At 41.8% G+C, this 11,302-nt stretch overlaps 1 protein-coding gene across 1 annotated transcript; it reads right to left on the reverse strand.

Moving 5' to 3' along the window:
* Positions 1 to 3,094: 3,094 nt before the first annotated feature.
* LOC138769789 (nicotinamide N-methyltransferase-like) lies at positions 3,095 to 9,311 on the reverse strand. Its single transcript, XM_069948473.1, has 3 exons — positions 9,132 to 9,311; positions 7,115 to 7,322; positions 3,095 to 5,733 (listed from the first exon to the last, which is right to left on the reverse strand). The coding sequence occupies exons 1-3, from the start codon at positions 9,280 to 9,282 to the stop codon at positions 5,313 to 5,315; spliced, it is 780 nt and encodes a 259-aa protein (XP_069804574.1). The 5' UTR covers positions 9,283 to 9,311; the 3' UTR covers positions 3,095 to 5,312.
* Between the last annotated feature and the right edge of the window lie 1,991 nt (positions 9,312 to 11,302).

The raw sequence follows: 11,302 nt of genomic DNA on the forward strand, positions 1-11,302 counted from the left end.
TTGGATATATTGGTTGAGTATAGTCTTAGTGTAGTCATGTCACTTTCTTCCTCTCTTGGCCTTAAAGGGCTTTTTGCACTTGGTTTCTCCTGTGAGTGTGGGAAATTAGCAGATGTTTGTCTGGATTAGGGATGGTCCGAACCGAGTTCGGTTCGGGTTCGTACGAACCCGAACGCTCGGCAGCAGATTCCCGCTGTCTGCCCGCTCCGTGGAGAGGGTGGATACAGCGGGAGGCCCGCCTGGAAAACTGGGAAAAACAGTTTTCCAGGCGGGCCTCCCGCTGGATCCGCCCCCTCCACGGAGCGGGCAGACAGCGGGAATCATTACCGAGGGTTCGGGTTCGTACGAACCCGAACCAAACTCGGTTCGGACCATCCCTAGTCTGGATCCTATCTTTTCCCTTGTAGAGAGTTTTTGCTGATAGATTGTAGATTGTTTTTGCTGTTAGAAAGTGGTTCCTGAGGTGGTAGTAGTAGCTTCCTTTTGTTTATTTGTTTGTGTTATTCTGTTAGGAAGAAAAACAGTATTTTTTTTTATTTGACTCATTTTGGACTGTTTGTTCTCTGCTCATGTTTTGCATATTGAGTATAAACTCTATTGTAGATAGTAAAATAGCTGGCAGGATATATGGTAATGCGATAGTTGGCTCAGTTTGGTGTTTATTGGTTCACATACATTTTTCAGTAGATCATGACATAGTAAGGTGGTTTCTTATTAGTTGTAATCAGAATCTGTTCTCATAAGCTTTTAGTAATGGGGAAATTCAGTTTGTAATAGAAAAAGTAAAATAGTATGTAGTATTTTCCTGCAATCTGCAAAATGGACACTAGGTGGCACCAACACACTGTGCAATATTAATTCTTGGAGTTTTAAAGTGTCACTATCCTTATAACTTTCAAAATCTAAATCAACGGTAGAAGTGAAATAGAGCAAGTTTGCAATATACATGCATTTTTTTTAAAATATAAGTCTATATAAGACTTTAGGTCTTATATCGTTTTTTCAGATGTAACCGGCTTTATCTTTTGAGATAATTTTGTGTGTGTGTTAATAAAGTTGTACTGTTGGTTCAGCAGTTGAGAAACCATATGTAGATATTTCCATAAAGTGCTATTACATCCAATCACATGTAATCTAGTGCCCATAACATGTAGTATATTTTTCAAGAAAAGAACTTATTTAATGAATCAGCCATGACAACATCATGTGGTAGAGAGTTCCATAGTCACTGCTCATACAGTAAAGAATCCACGTCTGTGCTGATGGTGAAACCTTTTTTTCCTAGATATAAAGGATGCCCCCTTGTCATGGTTACAGACCTAGGAGTAAAGAGACCACTACAAAGATCTCTGTACTGTCCTTTCATGTATTTGTACATTGTAATCAGATTGCTCCTGAGACGTCTTTTTTCTAGCGTAAATAACCCTAAGCTTGATAACCTGTCCTGGTACTGTAACCCACCCATTCCCTTAATGACCTTTGTTGCCCTCCTCTGCACCCACTCTAGTTCACCTATGTCCTTCTTATATACCGGTTCCCAAAACTGTACACAGTATTCCATGTGCGGTCTGACTAGTGATTTATAAAGAGGCAAAACTATGTTCTCATCTTTAGCATCTATACCTCTTTTGATGCACCCCATTATTTTATTAGCCTTGGCAGCTGCTGCCTGGCACTGATCACTAAAGTTGAGTTTACTGTCCACCAATACCCCCAGGTCCTTTTAGGAAGCAGGTTTACCCAGTGTTTTATTATTTACCACATAATTGTACTTAATATTACGACAGCCCAAGTGCATAACCTTACATTTATCCACATTAAACTTAATTTGTCAGTTATCTGTCCAAGCCTCCAGCTTCTCCAAATCCCTCTGTAATATGATATTATCCTCCTCTGTGCTCATTACTTTACCCAGTTTAATATCATTTGCAAATATGGAGATTCTGCTCTGTAGACTTTCTACATGGTCAGCTGGAGACTCTCTGAGTTTGCATGCAGTCCAAAGAGGGATCTGTTATTAGAATAGGTGTTATCTATAGGCCTCCGGGACAAAGTGAGGACTATGATAACATGTTGATGGATAAAATTACTAAAATGCCATTAAAGGGGGACGTTGTAGTTATGGGCGACTTCAACTTGCCGGATGTGGATTGGAATATCCCTTGAGTCAGAAACATACTTCAGCTTTCCCACTCTTTGTCTTACTGGGGATCAGTTCCTAGCTTTGGTAACTGTCCTGAGAATATAGGAGAAGGATCCCTGGTGTGGACAAGGTGTACCCAAGAGGACCGTTACCCCTCCTGAGGGTTTAGCACTGCATAATAATAATAGTCTCTTGCATAGGAAGAATCTCTGTTTTAAATCTCTGGTCCCTGATAAGGGCTCTGGCCTGGGCCAGGCCCGGCTTCACTGCTGCAGGATCTCACTCTCTTGACTGTGTCTCCTACCACCATCTACCAACTATAGACCTCCCACCAGGAACCAACTCCCCTTTTATCTAACTGCCATTGTGTGGCTTGTTTTTATTATCATTTATTGCATCACTAACAGCTGTAGTTAACCACATTGGTTTTCTCCTATTTCTACTACGTTTATTTCTATAGGATATATGTCATTTACAAGATCAACCTAGGATTCTCTTAAAATATCCAATTTCTCTTGTGTACTTTTACTTCTGAGGGCATTGTCGCAGTCTATGTCCCCAAGGCCCTCTCTTAGTTTTTGGAAATTAGCCTTCCTGAAGTTTGATGTTTTGATACTAAGCATTTTATTAAAGGATAAATGAAAACTTATTATGTTGTGGTCACTATAACCTAGGTGACCCCCACCTCTATCTTTTATTTTCTGTTTGGCCTATTGGATAAAATAAGGTCCAGAAGTGCCTCCCCTCTTGTTGGTTCCTGTACTAGTTGTAAAAGGTAGTTGTCTCTCACTATTTATTAGCACCTCTCAAAATATACAAACAGTTTGTATCAAAGCATACAATTCATTCCCAAGAGAGGTTTTATTTTAGGCATGAAAAGGTCATATATACTGCAGACCAACACATCATATATCTGTATTAATCATAAAACATCACACATCAACAGGGAGGTATAACTCACTCCTATACGAATTTTATTATTCTTCGTCCCTCCCTTATTTCCACCCAAAGAGACTCCACATTATCATCACATATATCCTCCAACAGAATGGGCTGAAGGCAGGATTTAACATATAGGCAGACCCCTCCCCCTTTCTTATTTTTACGGTAATTTCTGAACAGATTATAACCCTGGAGATTAACTGCCCAGTCATAGCTCTCATCCAGCCATGTCTCGCTTATCCCCACTATATCATATTCTTCTTCCACCATTATAAATTGTAATTCCTCAGCATTATTAGTGAGGCTTCTAGCATTAGTATACATACATTTAATATGTTTGTCCATATTTCCTTTCTCTTATCACTAGTGACTGTTCTATCCCCTCCCGCAACTCCACCCCCGGTTCCATAATGTAGCCCAGTTCTCCATCTACTCTGTCTTCACCTTCTAGGTTGTAGTTGCCCTCCCCCCCGGTCCCTAATTTAAACAGCCCTCCAACTTCTTAGCCATCTTCTCCTCCGGCACAGGTGCACCCTCCCCATTGTGATGCAGCCCGTCCCTACCGTACAGCTTTTAACCGACAGTGAAGTCGATCCAGTTCTCCATGAAACCAAACCCCTCTACCCTACACCAGCTTTTAAGCTATTTAACTCCCTAATCTCCTGCTGTCTCTCTAGTGTGGCTCTTGGTACAGGAAATATTTTGGATAATATCATCTTGGAGGTCCTAGTCTTATGTTTCCCAGTAATCTGTCAACCCGATCCGCAATGGGATGAACGCAAACGCCAGGTAGGCAACACACTGTTCGACAATCCCAGTCTTTGTGACAGATTGCCCTATCTGACCCCTGATAAATGAGTCTCCCACTACCAGTACCTCTCTGGCCTACCCTGCATCAAGGATCAAGGATTGCATACATTGCACAAGATGTATTTTGGATTGCATTGTTAAACATGGAGCTCATATTTCAATGGGGATATACGATATATATATCTAAAACGAACAACAACAAAAGCAAACAAATAAACTATTTTTTCTCTGCTAAACTTCTAGAATTAAATGATCAGCCAATCAACGAATTTACTCGTTTGTCAGCTGATTTGGTGGTATCATGCAAGAGTTAGCTTTTCATACAAGTTTAATGTACTGTAATACAGACACTTCCTAGAATTTAGATCACTGACTGAGCAGGGCATATTGAGATATTTTAGCTCTGAAGCCTGCAGAATTGTTAGTAGAGCTTTAAAGTATAAGGCCATGTTCCCACTTTGTAAGACACCGACCGTTCTGTGACCCGGCTGGGTCACAAAACGGCCGGTGTCAGAAAAGATCATCCCGGCTGTACTGCATAATCTTCACTTCTGATGAATAAGGATGCGGGTGCATCCGTGCACGCCTGCATCCCAATTCCCCACTGCACACAATGGAGCGTAAGGCCAGAGCTGCACGCTCCATTGTGTGCAGTGGCATGTCAGTTTTTTGCGGCGCCACTGGGGATCCCGGCCGGAGTGTATACTATGGGGGAGATTTATAAAAGGGTGTAAATATACACCTGATATAAACTTCCCACAGCAACCAATCACAGCTCAGCTTTCAGTTCTGGTAAAATATAAAAGGAGCTGTGATTGGTTGCTGTGGGCAGTTTACACCAGGTGTATATTTACACCCTTTCATAAATCTCCCCCTATGTGTATATACGCCGTCCGGGATTCCCTCAGCCTGCAGCACAATGTAAGTTCTGTATGAACCACGGCCATTGTTGCCGTTGTACAACAACAGCAGTGATTAATACAGAACTTACATTGTGTGAACATAGCCTAACAGAGGAAACTATCAGTACAAGATAACTATTGTAACATCTTTACTATGTAATGTATGTGACAACATTTGTAGATTTATTCTATACATAGACCATAAAAATGTGTTTGGGATGATGGCCATATTTCTTAAAGAGATTTTTCAGGAAAAAAAAAGAGCTAGCCACAGGATAGGCTATAAATAGTTGATCGGCCACTTCAATAGGAGCTGAAGCTGGAGACATGGAGTATGGAGACAACTGCTTCTGGCTCAGTTGTCAGTGTAGAGCAAGCGCCGAACAGCTGATGAGCAGAGGTGCCAGGTATCAGCGACCCAGAGATCATCAGTAGCCTATCCTTATTAGTTTTTTGTCCTGGAAAAATCTCTTTAATAATTGCCTATCATGCCATAGCACCCCTCCTAGACTTGCCTAAGGTTTTTGGGCACTGACAAACCAAACGTGGCTGTAATCTACAAGGCCATTGGTTATTTTGCTCTCTAAAGTCTCAAAACTTTGGATTGCTAAGCCCGCTTCTTCAATGGCCTTTCTTACAAAACCTTCATCCAGTGTTAGATTGTGGTACTTGTGTCCTGCAACTGTGAAAAATGTTGCATTTAACCCTCCGAATAGTAACAATTGGCCTCCAGGTCTTAGGAAAGAGGCGAGATTTCTTAGGTTCCTGCTGTAGGCGTCTTTGTCTGGACTGATGATCCCCATAGTGTACAAGCTGAGCACACAGTCGGCTTTTGGCAACACAATCGGGTCAGTGGGATTTTCTTTATTCATGTCACATATGGCAACTTGCTTGATTTTTCTTCTCAAGGTCTCTTCTCTTTCCATCCATTTCTCACTGCAAAATATGATAAAATTGTATAAATGCTCCTAAATAGAGAGAAACACTGACATGAAGCTGAAGGAGGTGTCCAGGCTGAGGGCCCATTCACATTGTGGAATTGGCGCGGAAATTCTGTGCGGAATCGGTGCTGAATCCTGTCTTCTATCTGTTTGAATTGGAGGGATTGTGCACCTTCACTCTCTGTGCTTCTCCGCTCAATTGATTGAGCAGAGAGGCGCGGAGAGCGGAGGTGCTCGACCCCTCCCATTCAAACAGAGGGCAGGATTCGGCGCCAAGCCTGCGTGCGAGGTGTGTGTGTGTTTCCACCCAGAATTTCAGTGCCAATTCCGCAGGGGGGTTCCGCACAGAATGTCGGCACCGTTTTTGTAGTGTGAACGGGCCCTTAGCCCCAAACTCCAGTTCTCAATGACCACCAACAGGTGATGATTTGAGGATTTCCTAAAGAATTCTGGTGATTCCAGATCACTGACTAACTATATGTGATACTAAAGAAATTTCCAAAACATTAAAGAAGCAGTTCACTTTTTTTTTTTTTTGCCCCCCCGGGTAGCCGCTGTCATGTATACTTACATAAGATGATCGGTGTCCCGTTCCCGGCGGTCAGTTCCGTCCCGCGGTGCCGTTCACATCGGGCGCGCGCTCACTTCCGCCGGCTGCTGCGAGTCCTCTTCTCTGCCCAGTGATTATACGCCGGAAGTCACTCGCTTCCATGCATTCTCTATGGAAGCGCGTGACTTCCGGCGTTCAAATGACAAGGGAGAGAAGAGGAGTCACAGCGCCGGCGGAAGTGAGCGCGCGCCCGATGTGAACGGCACCGCGGGACGGAACTGACCGACGGGAACGGGACACCGATCATCTTATGTAAGTATACATGACAGCGGCTACACGGGGGGGCAAAAAAAAAAAAAAGTGAACTGCTTCTTTAAGGACTGGGATAAAGGAACACTGTTCTAAAATATCCCACCTAGTTTCACTTTTTCTAGACTTTTGTTGGCTTAGACACTGAAGTCCCTGGGCCAGATGTGTAACTAGTAGAGTTGAGCCAACTTTTAACATGCTGGAGTTCATACAAACCCGAGTGTGCGGCATTTGATTAGCGGAGGCTACTAAAGTTGGATGCCGCCCTAAGGCTGCCTAGAAAACATGGATACAGCCATAGGCCATAGGCTGTATGCATGTTTTCCATGTTTCATTGTGGCTTTATAAAACTTCAGCAGGGAACGCTAATCATATGCCGCACTCTCAGGTTAGGACGAACTCCAGCATGCTCAAAGTTGGCTCAACTCTACTAGTTACACATCTGGCCCAGGGACTTCAGTGTCTAAGCCAACAAAAGTCTAGAAAAAGTTCCTTATAAGACACAAGGAACGTATACCTGTCTCCTTCCAGTTCTTCAAAAGCACCTAATAGATGGGACCAGTCAAAAGCTTCCTCATCTCTATTCCTCCATTTCTCAAATTCCTGATTGCAGAAGTCATTTGTGTCTAAGACAATGATGGACTTGACATTGTTACAGAATGGCATAAGATGGACGACGATGGGTCCAGCAGAGAAATCAATTAATGTTTCTGCTTTAAAAGCTCCTATTAAGAAAAAAACATTGTCGTAAATTGCAGATTCCTGATATCAAAAAAGTCTTTGCTTAAAGGGGTACTCCACTGAATTTTTTTTTCTTTCAGATCAACCGGTAGTGAAAAGAGCCAGAGATTTGAAATGTACTTCTATTAAAAAAAAACTCCAGTCTTCCAGTACTTTTCAGCTACTGCATGTCCTACAGGAAGTGGCATATTCTATCCATCACTGTACCAAATTTTAGGTCTTTCCAACAATTACAGGAGGCCCATGACCTACCTAGCCAATCCTTTTGTAAATATCTTCAATTGCGTCACACTGTTGTGGCACAATTTGACTTCCCCGATAAAACGTATTCTAAATACCCTCTTATAGGGATTTTTAAATCACAAGGCTCTAGTGGCATAATATCTGCATTATAAACACATCTTTGGGAAGCCAAAAATCAGGGGACCCCACTCCCTGTCGAGACGACGTGGAAAGAGCTAATCCCATCTATGACGGAGGAAGAATGGGAAGAGGTGTTAGCCTCTCTCACATTAGTTTCCCCTGCGATTTACAATAAACTTACCCAATTAGTTATTTTTCATTAGTGTTACCTAACCCCAGTTAGATTGCAGAAGATGGGTAAATGCCCGACTACAGAATGTCATAGATGTAAGCACCCCAGATCTGATTTTATTCATATGATGTGGACCTGTCTCCTAATTAGCGCTTTTTGGGCTCCTGATGAGTCCCCTAGACTGTTCTCCTAAACGCTGTCTCTTGGGTATCTTAGACGAAGAGACATGGACCCATCAGATGATATTTATCAGGGAAACATTGTTTTTCACCCGCAAAGCTATTGCACTCTGCTGGATGGACCCACACTTTCTGAATGGCTGTCCCTAGTATATATAGTATTTACACACAGAGGGTGTCCCTCCACATTCCGTAAAGTTTGGTGTCTATGGTGTGATTCCCCAGACACTTACTATTCTCCCACTCGCTATACAAGTCAACGTGACGCCCTAAAGGGCCCTATTCCACCGGCCGATTATCGTTTGCATAATCATTAACTATTAATGATCTCAAACGACCGCTATTGCGAAAGACCTGAAAACATTCATTCATTTCCATGGAACGCTAATCGTTACTTATGATCGTATTTGCGATAGTTTTTTTCTTCGCTATTTCTTCGCTATCGCGTTCGTATCTACTGTGAACGACCGAACGACGTCTTATTCTATGCGAACAATTTGCGAACGAGCAACAATAAAAATAAGTCCAGGTCTTATAAAGCGATCAACGATTTCTCGTTCGGTCGTTAATCGTTAACTGCATTTCAACCGAACGATTATCGTTTAGATTCAAACGATTTAACGATAATCTGAACGATAATCGTCCGGTGGAATAGGGCCCTAATAGTCCGAGTTACCTACAGATCGCTCTCTTTAATCCCCCTGAGGGAAAAGTGGGTAGTGGTAGGCAGGTCTATTTTATGTATTAGATAGAGAGGATGCTTGTATTGGTATTTTGGATTGGTTTGCCCTCTGTTGGGGCAGTTTCTATACTTTGCCTTAGACTCGATGTACAAAAATACTCAACTGTGTGAATGACACGCTGTACACAAAAGCTCCTGTATACTCTTTTGATTGTTATTCTTCCTGAAAACAGTCTGTATGTTATATTATGTACAATCTTCAATATATTCAGTTTTTTTTTAAAAAAGAAGTAAATAACAAATCTCTGGCACTTTCTGACACCAGTTGATTTAAAAGTTTTTTTTTTTTTTTGCTAGAGTACACCTTTAACAAAATAATTAAATTTTTTCCACCTACCGGAAGCCACCAGCGTCTGCAGCCTTTTTGTAGGAAATATTATAAGCTCCTTAATAAATTGCTGATCACAGGATGAAGAACAGTACGTTCCTAGAAGATGCTTGGAGTCAAACTCATGGGCATTATAATGCTTGTAAGAAGTAGAGGCCATCTTGAATCCGATGAGTCCTAAGATATTAATGTGACTGAGCAGTATATATATATATATAAATATTCTAATAAGCAAACGTAATATTATCATCAAGTGACAAGGATGTGACTAAGGAGTAAAGATTTACCCATTAATGTAAGTGAGGGATGATATTTATCTATCTTGTTTAACCTCTTAACCTAATCCAACATTCCAGAACTTTTTTATTTTTTTTTTTCACTTTGTTTCTTGTTTATTTCTTGTTGTTTGATGTAGCTGTTTGAAACTTTGTTTTTATGTAGATAGCATTTCAGGTATTTTTATAGCATAAGGGACCCGGCCTTATTCTATAAAAACACCTGAAATGTCACACTACGTATAACACCGGACGTTCTGTGACCCGATGATCTTTATTTCTGGTGAATTCGGCATATCCGCGTGCGCCCGCATCCCAACTCCCCTCTGCACACAATGGAGTGTGCGGTCGGAGCCGCACGCTCCATAGTGTGCACTATTCATTGAAAACAGAACTGACTTGTCAGTTTTTTATGTGGCCGAATGGAATCCCGGCTGGAGCATATACAATGGGGGACATTTATAAAAGGTACGCCAACGAAGGTGCAGAATCGCCACTTCTCCCTGGCGTACGCCTGCTGTACGCCCCGCTCGCCCGATGGGTGGGCTGGGGGAGCTTGGGGGGGGGGCAGGACAAGGTTGGGAGGAGACGCGGCCTCCTCCCGCGCCTCATTTATCATGAATTACTGCTGCTCGCCAGGCGTAAATCATAATCCAAACCTACACCTGCTTTGAATGAGTAGGAGCCAGGGAGGTAAATGTACTCGATTATTTTTATCCCTTTAAACCCAATGATCCTTTCTTTCTATCCAACTTAAAAAAACAATAATAACTGTTCTGAGTGGCAATATACAGTATATATATATATATATATATATATATATATATATATATTATTCTTGAACTGTATTTTTGTTGATATATGCAATTTTTTTTGCTTCCCTGCCTGACCACTACCCGAGTGCGATATGCTGTTATGTATATGGCACAGATTATTGTATTTACTTTTGTTTCTATTTATATATTAATTTTATATATTTAACTTTTACTTGTTATCCACATGTACAGCATATACTTGTTTTTTAACAGGCGTATGTGAATTCTGTGATAGTGATGGTGTTAGTTATGACTGTTTTTGTTACTAACAGCCTATGTGGGTTAAAGGACCTAAAGACCCTAATAAATAGTTTATAAGTAATAGTTTTTGAAATTGCATCCATTGTTTGGCCATGTTCACACAGCGTAAGTTCAGCATTAATCACGGCCATTGTTGCAACGGCCGTGATTAGTACGGAACTTACGTTGTTTTGAAGGCTGAGGGAATCCCGGACGGAGGGTATACACATAGTAGTCAGTTTTCAATTAAATGAATATTCAATGAATAATGGCCACAGAAAACCCTGTCAGTTCCCACAATGGAGCGTGCGGCTCCGGCCGTATGCTCCATTGTGTGCAGTGGGGAGTTGTGATGCAAGTGCGCACGGATGTATCAGAGCTCAGCAGTGTCTTTTTGTCAGATGTTTTTAGCCAGTTACTCATATACCTCATAATTACTTATATTTGGCAAATCCTTCCGGTCTGGTTCTTTTTAATTTTCTCTTCGATATCCTATTCTTTTTACCTTTTATATAGAATTTTTTTTTTTTAAATTAATTTTTTTTTTTTTATAGTATCCTTAAAGTACAACCCTGAGACAGCAGGGGCGGCATCAGCGGCGGCGGCGGTGATGGGGAAAGACCTGGTACTACTTCCCCATCATCTGTTCATAGTATGAGCAGATGATGGGGAAGTAGTACCACGGCACATGTGGCGGCAGCGGGGCGTGGGGGGTGGATTGAGGATGGCCCTGGTACTACTCCCCCATTATCTGCTCATACTATGAGCAGATGATGGGGGTGTAGTACAGCGTATATATGTGAAGACTGACCTGTTCCATAGACAGCCATTGATTCCAATGGAGTGTCCA

The sequence above is a fragment of the Dendropsophus ebraccatus genome, chromosome 12 (assembly GCF_027789765.1).
Source record: "Dendropsophus ebraccatus isolate aDenEbr1 chromosome 12, aDenEbr1.pat, whole genome shotgun sequence".
In the NCBI taxonomy this organism is placed as follows: domain Eukaryota; kingdom Metazoa; phylum Chordata; class Amphibia; order Anura; family Hylidae; genus Dendropsophus; species Dendropsophus ebraccatus.